The sequence below is a fragment of the Podarcis erhardii genome (genome assembly GCF_964252035.2).
Source record: "Podarcis erhardii genome assembly, chromosome: 1".
In the NCBI taxonomy this organism is placed as follows: domain Eukaryota; kingdom Metazoa; phylum Chordata; class Lepidosauria; order Squamata; family Lacertidae; genus Podarcis; species Podarcis erhardii.
In genome coordinates this window covers 129,846,145-129,863,301 of record NC_138497.1, presented here as the reverse complement: position 1 = coordinate 129,863,301, position 17,157 = coordinate 129,846,145, and the positions used below count along the sequence as shown (strand labels likewise).

General features: G+C 45.8%; 1 protein-coding gene across 4 annotated transcripts in view; it reads right to left on the bottom strand.

Annotated features, from left to right (window-relative positions):
• The window catches only part of NBEAL1 (neurobeachin like 1), a 149,940-nt gene that overhangs the window by 44,841 nt on the left and 87,942 nt on the right, over positions 1-17,157 (bottom strand). For all 4 annotated transcript variants that reach the window (XR_014153462.1, XM_081850394.1, XM_081850396.1 and 1 more), the window contains 10 exons: positions 16,642-16,801; positions 16,412-16,514; positions 14,811-14,967; positions 12,148-12,306; positions 10,722-10,881; positions 8,337-8,425; positions 7,325-7,882; positions 6,139-6,314; positions 3,953-4,106; positions 1,673-1,801 (listed from right to left, as the gene is read on the bottom strand). Coding sequence is in view for 3 of the 4 variants with exons in the window: in XM_081850394.1 (XP_081706520.1) it covers positions 1,673-1,801; positions 3,953-4,106; positions 6,139-6,314; positions 7,325-7,882; positions 8,337-8,425; positions 10,722-10,881; positions 12,148-12,306; positions 14,811-14,967; positions 16,412-16,514; positions 16,642-16,801 (1,845 nt within the window). In the remaining variant the exon portion in view is untranslated. The remainder of the gene's footprint in view (positions 1-1,672; positions 1,802-3,952; positions 4,107-6,138; positions 6,315-7,324; positions 7,883-8,336; positions 8,426-10,721; positions 10,882-12,147; positions 12,307-14,810; positions 14,968-16,411; positions 16,515-16,641; positions 16,802-17,157) is intronic.

The following is a 17,157-nucleotide window of genomic DNA, read 5'->3' as shown; positions in this document are numbered from 1 at the left end:
ACTGCATATTTTTCAAGAGTCCCTATTCTACATAACTCCATTATTTCCCTAATACTTGCTACATTACAAGTCTTATTGCAATCCGGCTAATGTTTTCATCTGTTTGCAGTGGTCTCCAAGATAAAGTACACATTTTTCGAATTCTTTGTTAAAGTTTTGGTCTTCTTTGGTTTCGGAGCCTTCCGGACTGTTTTGTCATTTCGGCACAATCCAATGGTTTAATAAAGTCCCAACCAGAGAAGAATGGCAAATGAAATCTAATTCTCAACACACTATACAGACCATAGCTGTTGTCAGAGTCACCCGTGGTCCCAGCTCACAAGAGACCAAAGTCCACTCCAGCTTATGTACAAAAGCTTTTATTGAAGAACATTAGTAGCTTTACATCCGAGGTGGGTGACCCTACGTCTGTTACGCTTAGACCGCTGAAGTCCCCTCTGAGTCAGTACCGCCTCTACACCAGTTTAAGAGGCTTGTACTGGTCCACCTCTTTCTCTCTTTCCTTTTCCGCAGGGTCTTTCTGCCCCCCTGTGTTCTCTCCCTTCGGGACTCTCCAGAGGCTGAATCCTCTGCCGCCTCCTCCCCCCTCCTTCGGGCTTTGGGACCAGGCTCCTCCCCAGGACTCTCTTCATTTCCGTGCGCCTCCCATTTTGAACTTGGCGCGCGTACGTTGCTCCTGACCTTCCCTTCGACAGTTACACTGCCCTCGATACTACTTTCCTCCCCTTCCGGCAGGACGTTTTGCCCTGATCTCCTTCCCCTCTCTGCTTCCTGTTCTGCTCCTTCTGACACACTGGTCACTCCTCCCCCCTCACTCCGTTCCAGCGGAGCAGCCGGTCTCGCTCTCCAACTCCCACTGGGGGTTCCCCCTTCGTTTCCCTGCTCCTGACTGCTTCCCCCTCTAGCTCCCCTTGGCTTGACCAGAGGGGCTCCCTTTTGGGAGTCCTCCGATTCACTGGACGGACTCATGGACAATCTTGGGTCATTGTCATCCTCTTCCTCGTCAGTCTGGAATCCTTCCCCCTCACTTTCTGTCTCCTCCCTCATCTGCGTCTCTCTCCCTGAACCCCTGACAGCTGTCAACTTACAAATTTGAAAATAAGGGACCAGCAGCCTCAAAAATAAGGGATCAGCAGCCAAAATAAGGGATTTTCCTAGCACAGGTATGTTCGACTTCTGAGCCCCTCCGAGCCAAAGGCAGAAAGCCCAGCCAACAGCCAAACAAAGCCTCAAGCGGTGGTTCACACAGCGCAGCAACCTGGCAAAGGGGATGCAGCAAGGAAAACCACCGTCCGTCACCTCTCCGCTGGGAAGCGCTGAGCAAAGGGGAGTCCCCAGGTAACACAGCCGATTTGATCAGCACAAGGCATGCAAGCTCCACCCCCCAGTCGTTCTTAGACTCCTTATTGGGTGAGCAACAAGCCAAGCAACACAGTTGGAGCCTTCCTCCTCCCTGGGTGGCAGAGAGGGAGGGAGAAGAGCTGCTTCCTTTGAAACCTGGGAAATTTAAGGGACGTCATCAATAAGGGACAGCAGCGGGACACAGCGCTGGGATAAGGGACTTTCCCGCCAAATAAAGGACAGTTGACAGCTATGATACAGACCCTGGATGTTGCTAGCACTATTCCGCATCGCAGCAGCTGCACGGTGTACAATACACATGACAACAAACCTGCAAATTATCCTGTCCAATGAATCCAAGCAGCATCTGGACTTGTACTTGGTAGAACTTCACATACTCTGGGCCGGAAGAGTACCAGACGGACAAGGTATCCATGAGAGTCACCAACTCTTCTAAGAGCTATGAGAAACACCATTCGGAAATCCCAGGGGAAGGAGAAGACACGTTATGGTTTTTTGTTTTTCAAAAAAGGAAAAAGCATTGAAGCAGAGGAACATTGAAATACGTATCTCGATTCATGGCGAGACCAAGCAATGTGCAACCCAGGATTGCTTTAAAAATTACCCCCCCAAGAAAACTTAAAATCATAAAATTAGAACACACACACACGTGTGCATATGCTGATTTGAATGAATGAATTTGAACAAGTGAATTTGGAAGTGAGGCAGAGTAGGGCAAGAGCTCCACCAGTGGAAGACACCCTGAATCTCAACACCATTGCATCTCCCCCAGAAACCCCAAACCAGCAAGGGTTCAAGGGCTGTGCCTGCACGCTGCCAGCGAGCTTCCAGACAGACAGACCTATATACTAGGAAAACAGCAGCTATACTTGCTTTTCTTATTTATTACGGTACTGTGTAGAAACTTCAAAATTTGCCTATTAATGTATTAAATGGGTTCATTTAATTCTCCTGCCATGGAGAATGTGTTTAAAATCCAATCATGTTTTAAACATTAAACTATATATATTTACTAATTGATATCATTAGTGTGAGTCCAAAGATATGTCTTTTTTTTAAAAAAAAAAATGATCTCGCTCCCTAGAGCAGTAGAAATACCCCCTGTGACGTTAACATATGAGAGTGCTGGAGGTGAAATAGTTAAATAGATACCCAATGAGAACCCAGGGGGGTGGAGTCAGAGGGACTATAAAACCAGCTCTGGGAGGGGCGAATGGAGAAGTTCGTTGGGAGTTGGGTGGTTGGTTGGAGTGGAAGTGAATTGGGATAGAGTCTGGGGGTAGGTTGAGTTAGTGTAGCGAAATAAGCTGAGTCAGGAACAGTTAGGGGCTAGGAAGACAAGTAAATATCCGAGAGGTGGTTTAGTGAGTGAGAGCAGGTAGTGGAAGTTATAGGTCTGGATAGGCACCCCATGATTGTAATTGACTGAGACCGTTTATGAAACCACACACTTGTTAAACTGCAATAAATAAATAGAAGTTTATGTTCCAATTTAACCCTGACTGGACTCAATATTGTACCAGGTAGGGCCTGGGTGGTGGCAGCAAGAAATAAAGTGGTGGCACAGGGATCAATAGACGGTGAAACGTCCAGGGACCCTGTGTGATTGCCACCCCACCCCCACCCCACAAATCAGACCAACTATGAAAAGTAGAGGCAAAATCTCAATGAAGAATATGCAAGGGGGGGGGTCTGTGTATGAAAAGAAGAAAATAGGCACTGTTTGAAATGGCCCAAACAATGAGCTTGCTGGGCAGTTTTATGTATGCCATGGTTAATAGATGAAGGGTTTTCTATATTCACCCAGACTGAGGCTCATTTCTTTCTAAATTGACTGCTTCAACTTTCAAGTTGGACTTAAAAGATAGCAGTCGATGTCACAAGCAAGTGCAGTGCTGGATCAGACCAAAGGTTTTATTCTTGTAGTGTTTTGTTCACCAAAGTGGCCAGCTGCATGCCTTTTCCAGCTGCATTGGCTCCCGGTGGAGTACAGGGTCAGATTTAAGGTGCTGGTTTTGACCTTTAAAGCCCTTCACGGCCTAGGACCCTTGTACCTACGGGACCGCCTCTCCCGGTATGCCCCACGGAAGACCTTAAGGTCCATAAATAGCAACACCCTAGTGGTCCCGGGCCCTAAGGAAGTTAGATTAGCCTCAACCAGAACCAGGGCCTTTTCAACACTGGCTCCGGCCTGGTGGAACGCTCTGTCTCATGAGACCAGGACCCTGCGGGATCTGATTTCTTTCTGCAGGGCCTGTTCTGTCTGGCCTCTGGCTTAGAATCAGTTTGATTCCCTCCCCCTCTTTCTTTTTCCTTTCTCCTCCTATGAAGAGACTGCATCCTAATCTTTTAATGGTGTATCTTAATCTTTTAAATTGTATTTTAATCAACTTGTTTTTATTATTGCTTGTTAGCTGCCCTGAGCCCGGTCTTGGCTGCGGAGAGCGGGGTATAAATAACAAATTATTTATTTATTTATTATTATTATTATTATTATTATTATTATTATTATTATTATCTGCAGGCAGGACACGACGGCATAAGCAGCCACCCGACAACTTGTCTCTTGTTTTTACAGATCCATTCCTACCTTTTCCGTCCACAGACTTGAATTAACAAGCCCTTCCGCTTGCAGGAAATCTTGGACGATAAGCAGGAGCCGGAAGGCGTTTTCTGCATACAGTGGGAGAGATTTAGCATCTCTGTTGTCCGTGACCGCCCATTCCAGCATCTTCTCTAGCAAGCTAAGTTAAAAGAGGAAACGTGTTATTCAAAGGAGGCGGACGTTATGAATTCCAGAGAACAAGGACCTGATTATGTATCTAGCTCTGTGACCGTATTTCTTGCTAAGGGGAGGTGTTTTAAACTGCTTTTAAAATTTTGTTTCAATGTTGTAACCCAGCCTGGGGCTTCAGGGCAAACGGCGGGTAAATAATATATCAGTAATAATATATTCATCTGCCCCAACTGCAATAAAACATGTCACAGCAGCAGCAGAAGAAGAGTTTGGATTTGATATCCCACTTTATCACAACGCGAAGGAGTCTCAAAGCGGCTAACATTCTCCTTTCCCTTCCTCCCCCACAACAAACACTCTGTGAGGTGAGTGGGGCTGAGAGACTTCAGAGAAGTGTGACTAGCCCAAGGTCACCCAGCAGCTACATGTGGAGGAGTGGAGACGCGAACCCGGTTCCCCAGATTACGTGGCTACTGCTCTTAACCACTACACCACACTGGCTCTTCCATTGTCTCCTGAGACAGGCAGATGCCAAAAACAGCAACAACAATAATAATAGGAGTTAGAGGTTCTGTGAAGTTAATTCCAGACACGAAACAGTGTTCCAATTACAACATGGGCGACGGAATAAGAAAACGAATCACACCTTGTTTCTCAGGTTGCAAAGACTCTCCTAACTCAGCTGATATAGCTGGTATTTTAGCTTTTTATGGACACATGTTGTGCATACGTTGTGTTATTTACTATGCTGTAGACAGCATCTTAAAAAGCAGAGACATCACCTTGCCAACAAAGGTCCGTATAGTTAAAGCTATGGTTTTCCCAGTAGTGATGTGTCAGGGAACTGCCATCGGAGCCAGAGGGAGAGGGAGGGCTCCAGAGGGATTCCGGAGAGCGTACCGGGAGGGAGAGAAGCAGCCCATCTTCTGCGGAAGGAAATCAGTGTAACACTAGTGGAGAAGGGAGGCAGATGGGGGAATCGGCGAGGTGGCTCCATGACTCCTCGCCGGAGACCAGCGGGGAGAGCACGGGTCCTCCGGTGCCCACACCCTCCCTGCGCAGAAGGCTTCCGCGCAGGGAGAGTAGGCGGAGACTAGGTGTCAAAGAGCTTCTTTGCTGGAAGAAGTTCAAGAAACACCCACTGACGGATTCTGCCAGCGATTGAGACAGCCACGGGTGAGTGGCTGTCCGGACAGAAAAGGTTCACCCAGGTAACTCAGCCAAGCGTGGCGCCGATTTACGCACGAGCAACCCCTAGAACCATTACATGATGTATGGAAGTGAGAGCTGGACCATAAAGAAGGCTGATCACCGAAGAATTGATGCTTTTGAATTATGGTGCTGGAGGAGACTCCCATGGACTGGAATAATGGTGCTGGAGGAGAGTCCCATTGACTGCAAGAAGATCAAACCTCTCCATTCTGAAGGAAATCAGCCCTGAGTGCTCACTGGAAGGACAGATCTTGAAGCTGAGGCTCCAAGACTCTGGCCACCTCATGAGAAGAGAAGACTCCCTGGAAAAGACCCTGGTGTTGGGAAAGATGGAGGGCACAAGGAGAAGGGGACGACAGAGGACGAGATGGTTGGGTAGTGTTCTCGAAGCTACCAGCATGAGTTTGACCAAACTGCGGGAGGCAGTGGAAGACAGGAGTGCCTGGCATGCTCTGGTCCATGGGGTCATGAAGAGTCGGACACGACTAAACAACAACAACAAAACTGCCCTGTGGCCTTTGGGCAAGGGGCAGTATATATGTATGTATATACAGTGGTACCTCGGGTTACATACGCTTCAGGTTACATACGCTTCAGGTTACAGACTCTGCTAACCCAGAAATAGTGCTTCAGATTAAGAACTTTGCTTCAGAATGAGAACAGAAATTGTGCTCTGGCGGCACGGCAGCAGCAGGAGGCCCCATTAGCTAAAGTGGTTCTTCAGGTCAAGAACAGTTTCAGGTTAAGAACGGACCTCCAGAACGAATTAAGTACTTAACCTGAGGTACCACTGTATATATATTTAAAAATTATTAAAATAAACTCACTTGAGTTTTATTTCATCCGTTGGCCGTAGCAGCTCATTGGATATCCCCAATTTGGTGAGGGCAGAAAAAACCTGCCCCCTCTCAACCCACGCAGCATCGTCAGATCTTTCTATGCCTCTCCACATCACACAAAGCAGGGCATCGGTGAGTAATTGTATGAGATCTTCTTCACATGCCTATGGAAACAATCGTGCATTTTAAGGAATTATAATATTATTACTATGAGTACCTAACAAGTCTTATCCTTTGGAACTGGGACTGCTGGCATATGTACTTATTTTAGAAATTATGGACTCTCTCTTTTTTTTTTTTTTTTAGCTGACCAGCCCCCAAAGTAGCATCCAATCATATTAAAAGATACACTATAAAAAGAAAAGGTAATTAACCAAGCAGTGAAAACCACAATAGTGTGAACTATTGAGGGAGAGCCGAAAATCAACTTGGGCTGATAACGTCCGTCTAGATTTGCCTACTATGCAGCGGCAGAGCCATGTGAAAAGCACAAATCTTGAAATCTTTTGAGCAAAACCGAATGAACACGCATTATTTCTCTCTCTTTTCGTTAAAAGTTTAACTGTGAAAGAATTTTGATTACCATACTTTTCTGTGTATAAGACGCCCCCATGTATAAGGGGATTCAAAGTGAAGAAAATGGGGGGAGATGACACAGAGTTGTTGAGCTTATTTGGGGGGGGATTACCCAGGGTTATTGAGGTTTTTAAAGAGGGGGATTGCCGAAAATCACTCACCCGCATGCGTCGCAAAATCCGCCTCTTGTCTGTCCCCTAGCCGGCAGAAGCTGCCAATCGCCCGCCCAATTGCCGCAGCATCAGCCAATCAGCATCAGCTATTAACGCAGCAACCAATCACATGCCCAATAGCCGCTGACAGCCGCGGCAGCAACCAATCAAACATCCACCCTATGCACTATCCATGTATAAGACGACCCCCACTCATAGCTGTCAACTTTTCCCTTTTCTTGCGAGGAATCCTATTCGGAATAAGGGAATTTCCCTTAAAAAAGGGAAAACATTGACAGCTATGCCCCCACTTTTTAGCATAATTTTTAAAGAAAAAAACCTAGTTTTATACACGGAAAAGTACGGTAATTTAAAAAACTTTACTGGGTGGGCAGGCAATGGGACCGACCGCAAAAGTTTGCCCAGAAGCAGGACGAACACATTACCTCGCGAATTTCAAATAATGAGAGATCCGCTGGGAATGCCACTTCTGCCGCAGAATTTGACTCTTTCTCAAGATGCCCTGAGAATGTTTTGGTGTTCTCGACAGGCGAAGGGGTGCTGGGCAGGCTGTCCACCATCTGACTCCCACCGTCGCCCAGTTCGTAAGAGTCAACGCTCGACAGGTCCAAGCTCAGGTGAGAAGGGTTCTTCTGCCACAGCTCATCTTGGTCCTCAGCCATAAAGGACATCTCTGCCCCGGAAGGATCTTCGAGCATCACCCCAGGCTTGCTGTCTTCCAGGCTCCACCGATCGCAGGAACCGTTGAGAGATGCAAAACCAGTAGCGTCTCCCCCGTCGGCCTTTGAAGAAGAGTGTTTCTGAAACTCCTTACCCGGGACATGCTTTTCACCCTCTTTGGCAGAGTCGTTCCTGTTCTCCCTCGCACTGTTCCTGACCTCGGCGTTCTCTTTCAGGAAGAGCCTCGCCAACGTCTCCTGCCAGCCACGCTGCTGAGAAATCTGCTGCGCTGAATCCAGCTGGCTATGGAGGATTTGCAAAAGCTGCAGAAAGCAATAAGCGGGCGAGTTGAAGACTCAACATCAATCTGCAACAGGAACCTTTCAGATTTGAATTTTTTTAATTATTATTAAAGATTTTCTTGTTTTACAGAAGTAAGTGTAATGTCTTGACAGGTCCAAGCTCAGGTGAGAAGGATGCAAAACCCACTAGTTATAATGCAGTCAAAAAAAAGGTTACAAGAAAAAAAAAATAGATGAGAGAAACCAGATGTGAACATTGTCCCACAGGATCAGTTCCACATAGCCACCAGGTGCCTTTTCCCCCTCCTCTGCCCCATGTGTACAGGATTGCACCCTGCATCAACTTCTGGACACATCCTAAGAACTCCACTGTCTCTCCCCAGACCTCGTCCAATAGACCCATCCTTTGCGATTCACCAATGATGTTCCTGTCTACCACCTGGCCCACTCCAAAACGACAACAGAAACAACTCACCTTTTGACAAATGGCCACTCGGACATTGATATCTGCTCTGTGAGCCAGGTGAACCACTGCTATAAAATCCCTGTAATTCACAACTGGATCTGTGAAAAAGAAGGATCATTTTATCATATGTGGTGGGAGTGTAAAAAGGTGAAAGGCTTCAGGGAGATAATACATAATGAGTTGAAAAAAATGTTGAAATATACATTTATAAAGAAACCAGAAGCATTTCTTTTGGGTATTGTTGGAAATGAGATAAATAGGAAAGACTGTAAACTCTTTTTATATGCGGTAACTGCAGCAAGAATATTACTGGCTCAAAAATGGAAGCAAGAAGAATTACCAACGTTGGAAGAATGGAGGATGAAATTAATGGACTATGCAGAATCGGATAAGCTAACAGGAAGGATCCGAAACCAGCGGGACCAGAGGTTTACCGAAGTCTGGACTAAATTTACAGAGTATTTGAAAAGTATTTGTGATGATCAAACTACGTTTGTAGGTTTACAAGAAGTTCTGTGAGGAGTAATTTAAGAAATATTGTAAAAATGGAAAGGGAGAGATGATCTGTTAAGAAATGTAAAGGCAATATTAAGTTAAGAATTGCAGGAGATGTGGTTATGACAGAGGATTATCAGAGGAGTTGATGGAAGTCCAAATAAGAATATGTATGTAATAATTTGTGGTATGTCTTTAAAATTTTGTAAGCTAAAATTAATAAAAAATATTATAAAAAAATAATTCACAACTGGATCTGTAGAGTAAGGATTCAAGACACACATGATGAGAAAAAGGGAAAATGTAATGAGTCCATCTCTGTCCCTTTTCCAACCCCCAACATTGAAGAGGGTTGGGGGGTTTCGTGTATTTGGACTTTGCCATGGAAACACTACAATGAATTGAAGTGATAAATGTATTTTTCCTATTTCAGAACTCAGACAAGAAGAAAAAACTGTTAGGGTTCGACCACACAGTGGGGAACTTTTTTAAGCGCAGTAACAAGGGTGCCTCTGGAGCTTAAATTGAGGCTCATCCAACAAAAAATAATATTTAGAACCCCCTACCGCCCACCTGGAATCCTGAAACGCCCACTAGTGGGTGGTAGGGACCAGGGTGGCAACCCATGGTTTAGAGGATGGAGAGAAAGATATGCAGCCCTGTATTGGGAAGTTTGTAATGCTGTGTGTGTGTGTGTGTGTGTGTGTGTGCGCTGTAAGCCGCTCAGACTGACTGGGGAAACCCAGCCAGATGGGTGGGGTATAAATATTATTAGTATCGGTATTAGTAATAATAACAATAATAATTTTTATTTATACCCCGCCCTCCCCAGCCAAGGCTGGGCTCAGGGCGGCTAACAAGCAATAATAAAAACAAGTTGAATGAATACAACTTAAAAACAAAATTAAAATACAACATTAAAATATTGAAACATTAAAATATTAAAATGTAGCCTCATCGCAGGAGGAGAAAGGAAAAGATAAAAGAAAGAGGGAGAGGGAATCAAATTGGCCCCAAGCCAAAGGCCAGGCGGAACAACTCTGTCATACAGGCCCTGCGGAAAGAAATCAGATCCTGCAGGGCCCTGGTCTCATGAGACAGAGCGTTCCACCAGACGGGAGCCAGTGTTGAAAAGGCCCTGGCTCTGGTTAAAGCTAATCTGACTTCCTTAGGGCCCGGGACCTCTAGGGTGTTGCTATTTATGCACCTTAAGGTCCTCCATGGGGCATACCAGGAGAGGCGGTCCTGTAGGTATGAGGGTCCTAGGCCGTGAAGAGCTTTAAAGGTCAAAAGCAGCACCTTAAATATGACCCTGTACTCCACCGGGAGCCAGTGCAGCTGGAAAAGCACTGGGTGATTATGCTCCCATGGCAGAGACCCCGTGAGGAGCCTCACTGCAGCATTCTGCACCCGCTGGAGTTTCTGGCACAGCTTCAAGGGCAGCCCCGCGTAGAGCGAATTACAGTAGTCAAGCCTGGAGGTGACCGCCGCATGGATCACTGTGGCCTGGTCGGGGCAGGAAAGGTAAGGGACCAACTGCTTGATGCGGCGAAGGTGGAAAAATGTCGCCTTGGCTGTTGCTGTAACCTGCGCCTCCATGGAAAGGGAGGCGTCAAGGATTACACCCAAACTCTTAACGGAAGGCAACGGCACCAATTGGGCCCCCGCAAGAGAAGGGAGTTGGTCCCTCATCCCCATGCCATCCTGACCCAGCCATAGGACCTCTGTCTTCGAAGGATTTAGTTTCAATAGGCTCCCACGAAATTATCCAGCCACACCTTCCAAGCATCTGGTCAGTGTATCCGGGGCCGAGTCAGTGTGGCCATCCATCAGCAGATAGAGCTGAATGTCATCAGCATATTGTAGTATTATTAGTATAATTATTGAACCACCAAGTACCTGCATGAAGAACTTGGTTGAGAAGGTTCTTAATAAGAGATGTGGTTACTGGAGATTCGTTCAGGAGCAGTCCCAGTCCGGAATACCCGACTTCTCTGAGTTTCATACGCTGTTTGCTCCGCTCATAGACTTTGGTGCACTTCAACATCTGCCCCATGATCTGCAAAGAAAGGCTGCATGAAGGTCTTCCCTATGTGGGCAGCCAGATCCAAACCTCCCCAGTAGCACTGATGCACACCAAAGACCCTTCTTCACAAGCAAGAAACCAGCAACGCAAGTCTGGTTGGGTTCTGGAGATGGAACGGGGTGTGTGGAAGTGGTGCTACATCACCCTTTGCCTTGGGCAGTAAAATTTCTTTGCCTGGCCCTGCACACACACACCCTCCAGTATCCCTATTCATGAGGGCTTCATCTGCCAAACAGTGCAGGATTACAAAGGTGAGACATTTGCCCTGGTCTTCGCCATCCCAGTCATTTAGAATCAACTTCGACTCCAATCTGCTCAGGCCCACCCTGGCTACTATTTTCTCGGTCACGTTTGTGTCTCAGAATGCAAGAGAGCTAGCTTTCGTGTTGAGATTTATCAGATGATAGTAGAAACAACCGTAAAGAGGGTCCATTTCTTCTCTAGACAGTGCTTGTATTGTTTCTAAGCCGTTTAAGGGTCAGTATGTCATTACAACAAATTTCAAACGGGCACGTTTATTTATTCTTAATAATTCGCAGTTCTACAGAACCCTCGTGGCAGCTCAGAACACACCATCAAACTAATATTAAAAACAGCCATAAATGCAGTGCCAGCTTTAAGAAGGACATGATTATTTTAAAAAAACACAAAAATCAATAAACTCCTCTCAGATGAAGGCTGCAATCCTAAGCCAACTTGCTTGCGAGCACATAGACACAGCAAGATTTACTGTATTTTTCGCTCTATAAGACACACCAGACCACAAGACGCACCTAGGTTTTTGGAGGAGGAAAACAAGAAAAAAAATATTCTGAATCTCAGAAGCCAGAACAACAAGGGGGATTGCTGCGCAGCGAAAGCAGTGATCCCTCTTGCTCTTCTGGCTTCTGGGATAGCTGTGCAGCCTGCATTCACTCCATAAGAACACACACATTTCCCTTTACTTTTTAGGAGGGAAAAAGTGAGTCTTATAGAGCAAAAAGTACGGTACTCCTGAGCAAATATACACAGTATTGGGGTTTAAAATTAGCTAATGACAGCCAGTTTCCAGATGCTGAAGCTATAACTGTACAACAGTTCAGCAAAGGGATTTATATTTTTTAAAGCTATCGGCTTGCATTTTATGCAAGCTTTCATCGGTGTGTGCAGAACTCAGGTGTGCCAAAAGAAAGATGTTTCCTAGAAAATGTGGCTTCATCTTGGTAGATCTATCGTTTTAGAGGGGACGCAGCAAGTTACCTTGAACACAAGCTCCCGCAGTCCGTCTGAGTACCTCTGGTTCAGCAGCAAAGCATAGAGGATGTCTGCATTTCCTGGCTCGAAAAGCAACAAGAAAAGCTGGTCTCGAGTTGGGCTGGTGTGGAGCAGGCTGAAAAGTACTTCCAGGACGCCACAGAGCTTGGGGGAGAACAAAACTGAATCAAAAGTGCAAAAGCCACACAGTTCTCCCTATTCAATCTCACTCACTGTAAACAGCTTTTCATTTCCAGAGATTGGGGGGGGGTGTGATTATTTGAAGCGAGGGGTTTCTCAAAAATGCCAGCGCCCCTAATGGAATTAGGATGGACCCAATTTGAGTCAGGCACAGCCCTAACTGGGATTTGCATGCTTTCTCCATGAAAGTTTGCTGCTGGGGATCAGAGACTTGCCAGGAAGGACAAAACAACAGAAAAAGGCAGAGGTATTGAGCTGCTTGGATGTTCAAGTCAGATACTCAGGGCTCAGCCACACTTCTACTCACTCCACTGCTTTCCCTCGGGAAAACCTGCTCTTTACTGCTTAACTGGAACAAATGTCAATTGGTTGTTCCGCTGATTGATGGTTGTTCCGATTCAGTGGTAAACAGCAGATTTTCCAGGGGAAGTGGTAGAACAAACCAAAATCTGTGCCTAGAAGGCACAGGACAAGCAGAAAACCTCTCAGATCCGTACTTTCTAGGTCTGGTACAAGTGATGTGTAGACAAGCCCTCGGTTGAGTTTTAAGCAGCCCAGTTAATTTTGGGGCTGAAGAGACCTTTGTTGCCAATCAGACAGTTTTACTCCCAAGTTTCCTACTTCCATCTTTTGGAATAAATAGATGCAGCAAACCCCAAATTGTGTGGATTTGTTATATAGTAGGGGTGGATGGATCTATTTCTGTTCCATGCCAGTTTCATATACAGTGGGGGGGAAAAGTATTTGATCCCCTGCTAAATTTGCCCGTTCGCCCTCTGACGAAGAAATGACCAGTCCATAATTTTAATGGTAGGTTTATTGTAACTGTGAGAGACAGAATAACAACAGGAAAACCCCCAGAAACCCAGAAGACAAAAGTCAGAGATTGATGTGCATTATAATGAGTGAAATAAGTATTTGATCTCTTATGGACTGGTCAGCGCACGGAAACGCTGTTTACCTTCCCGCCGGAGTGGTACCTATTTATCTACTTGCACTTTGATGTGCTTTCGAACTGCTAGCTGGGCAGGAGCTGGGACCAAACAATGGGAGCTCACCCCAACGCAGGGATTCGAACCGCCGACCTTCTGATCGGCAAGCCCTAGGCTCTGTGGTTTAGACCACAGCACCACCCGCGTCCCTTTTTGGGCAACGGCAAAATGCACCAAATTCAAAAAGTGCCACGTTAAAGCAGGGAAGGAAGAACTGAAGGCACTACCAAATTCATCCTTTGCAGACACAGCTGGAATTCAAGTTGAGGGTGCAAAGGAAGAAATGAAAAATTGAGAGAGCTCGTGAGTCTTCCTTTGCAGCCATGGGTTTTTGAAGTTGAACCATCTGACTTTATACAGTATCAGGTCCCTGACAGGTGGGCAGTCAAACTGACTCATGGAGGGAGGGGCCCCCCAGTTTTCGATCCAATGAGCTGGCCAGATGTAATTCCTCACCCCTGGTTTAGCATAGCAACCTGCACTGAGGAAGTTCTGCTGAACCAGGTTTAGCAAAGCTACTTCAAACCCTGGTTAAGAAGTGAATCCTGCTTAGTGCCGATGCAGAGATAGCACTGCGCAGTGATTAGATCACTGCATGGAAGGGAGGGTGGAATTCACTCTGGAGGAAGGGGAAAGAATTGCACGAGACAGCAATGTGCTCTGGATTTACAAACCACAGGCTGCAGCACTCCATCTGCCACACAAAGCAGGGTAAAAACAAATAGAATCCCCTTTAAGAAAGAAGAGTTTGTGGAAGAGGCTCAGTTACCTTATATGAAATACCGCATTTTTCGCTCTATAGGACGCACTTTTTCCCCTCCAAAAATTAAGGGGAAATGTGTGTGCGTCCTATGGAGCGAATGCAGGCTCCTTGGCTTCAGCGATAGCAACGCGAAGCCTCCGAAGCGCAGAGGGAGTGCTCCCTCCACGCTCCGGAGGCTACGCGTTGCTTTCGCTGAAGCCTGGAGAGCGAGAGGGGTCGGTGTGCACCGACCCCTCTCGCTCTCCAGGGTTCAGTGATAGCCACCTGAAGCCTTTGGAGTGCAGCGGGAACTCGTGCTGTGCTCCAAAGGCTTCGGGCTCCTTTTGCTGAAGCCTGGAGAGCAAGACTCTCCCGGCTTCAGCAGAGAGGGAGAGCTGCGCAGCGCCCCTTCAGCGAAGTGGGAGGAGAAATGGAAGGGGCTCCGTTTCTCCTGCCGCTTCGCTGAAGGGGCGCTGAGCAGAGAGGGGGAGATTTTTTTTTTTCTTGTTCTCCCCCTCTAAAACAAGGTACGTCCTATGGTCTGGTGCGTCCTATAGAGCGAAAAATACGGTACTTGCACTTAGCAGACGGTTTATGCAATATGCTATATTTCCAAAATGCATTATTTACATGCATTACATCTCTTCCCCTGCCCCCACTCCCCCCGTTTTGAAGATGGAATAGAGAATGACAAGAAAAAAGAAACCGTAGTTTAACACAGGCATGCTAAATACCTGCTCCTCATCATTGATGGCTGCTATATAGCCCATGATGCTCTGCACTTCCTCATGCGCCCCACCTTTGCTCAGGAAGTACTTTATTAATCCATACAGAGATGTTCTTATTGTTTTAAGATCATCTGGCGCCAAGTCACTGTCTTTGGAGCTGTTTCTAACAAAAACAAGGAAAGAAGACTTCATCAAAATGACTGCGTGCTATGAATACAAAAGAGGACAGACCCAGGAGAACCTTAGTTCTTCCAGTTTTCTTTTCACAAAGCATTTCTCCCTTTTTTAAAAAAAATAATATTTATTAAATTTTAACAAAAAAGAGTTACAAAACAACAAAACACAGAAAAAATACAAAAATACAAAAACCAAAATTCAACATACAAAGAAAAAATAAAAACTAAAAATCCCTCTTTTATAATATCTTACATTCATTTACTTATTTTTGTGACTTCCTCACACCTCCCTTATTTGTATTCCATTTAAAAATTTGTTCAGCAAATTCATAACCTCTTATTTTACCCTTAATTATTTATCCTCACATATTCTAACTTCAAATTTTCATCTGATATCCATCCCTTCTTACATATTCATATAGCATTTCTCCCTTTGTATATAATTTACCTCTTTGTATGTAACAGCTACCCCTACCCATTTCGACTCTCTGGCACCCTATCTGCATAATCTAGCAATTCTAAAAAATAGACGCACTTTTACTCTCACAAGATTGAATGTATTGCCCTCGGCTGTACTTGAGGGATGATTCCAACAAGATTCCACACGAAAAACACTTATGTCGCTGTGGAGATGGCAGTACTGAATCGGTGGTTCATGCCCTTCTGGCCTGCACTCTTTATAAAGACTTTACCGTTTACCTTCCTGCCAGAGCAGTACCTATTTATCTACTTGCACTTTGACGTGCTTTCAAACTGCTAGGTTGGCAGGAGCTGGGACAGAGCAACAGGAGCTCACTCCGTCGCGGGGATTCAAACCACCAACCTTCTGATCAGCAAGTCCTAGGCTCTGTGGTTTAACCCACAGCGCCACCCGTGTCCCTTCTACTGTTTTAAGTACAGGTAAAAGGGTAAAGGTAATGTACCCCAGGATAGTTAGGTTCAGTCAAAGGTGACTATGGGGTGTGGCACTCATCTCACTTTTCATGCTGAGGGAGCCAGTGTTTGTCCACAGACAGCTTTCCGGGTCATGTGGCCAGCATAACTAAACCATTTCTGGTGCAATGGGATACTGTGACGGAAACCAGTGAGCACAGAAACGCCATTTACCTTCCCGCCACAGCCATACCTATTTATCTACTTGCACTGGTGTGCTTTCGAACTGCTAGGCTGGCAGGAGCTGGGACAGAACAACGAGACACGGGTGGCGCTGTGGTCTAAACCACTGAGCCTCTTGGGCTTGCCAATCAGAAGGTCGGCGGTTCAAGAGATACACCCACACACAAACATATATATATATATACACACACACACTCTTTCTCATCAGAGCGGTTAAGACAAAACAATAAAATCGAGAAAAATTCACAGCCAGACGTCAAAGCATACAAAAGTTAAAATGCACAACAAGCTAAGGAAACATGCAAGATTGCATACCCATAATAGATCCTCAACGTATCCAGTAAAAACTGCACGCCATACTTTTTCCGGAAGAGCCTCCGACTGTCTTTGATAATTGTAGAAAGGTACTGGATGTGACCTACAAACATAACATTTCCCATCAGGTCAGTCTAGTCTAGCATTTCATATATATGGCGAGTGTATTATGATACGTGCAGCAAACCAATTTATGTTTCAGTGTTCATTTTAACAGCGCCTAGCCTCACCGATTCGGAATGGGAAGTCTCCCCGATTCCAGATGCTGAAGTCAAAAAGCAAGTGTTGATACATCTGCTGCAGAAGGAGTGTGTTTTTCGCCACAGAAACCTGTTCTATCAACAACTGGACGGCCATCAAGACATTCACATCCATGAAGCTGCTTGGCACCTAAGAAAGAGAGAGATAAATTTACGTCTATCCCTTTATGTTCTACAAACTACGTATAAAACAAAACAAATATTGTGACTGCATATTTAAGCAAGTGTTGTTGTTGTTGTTTCGTCATTTAGTCGTGTCCGACTCTTCGTGACCCCCTGGACCAGAGCACGCCAGGCACTCCTGTCTTCCACTGCCTCCCGCAGTTTAGCTAAACTCATGCTGGTAGCTTTGAGAGCACTCTCCAACCATCTCGTCCTCTGTCGTCCCCTTCTCCTTGTGCCCTCCATCTTTCCCAACATCAAGGTCTTTTCCAGGGAGTCTTCTCTTCTCATGAGGTGGCCAAAGTATTGGCGCCTCAGCTTTAA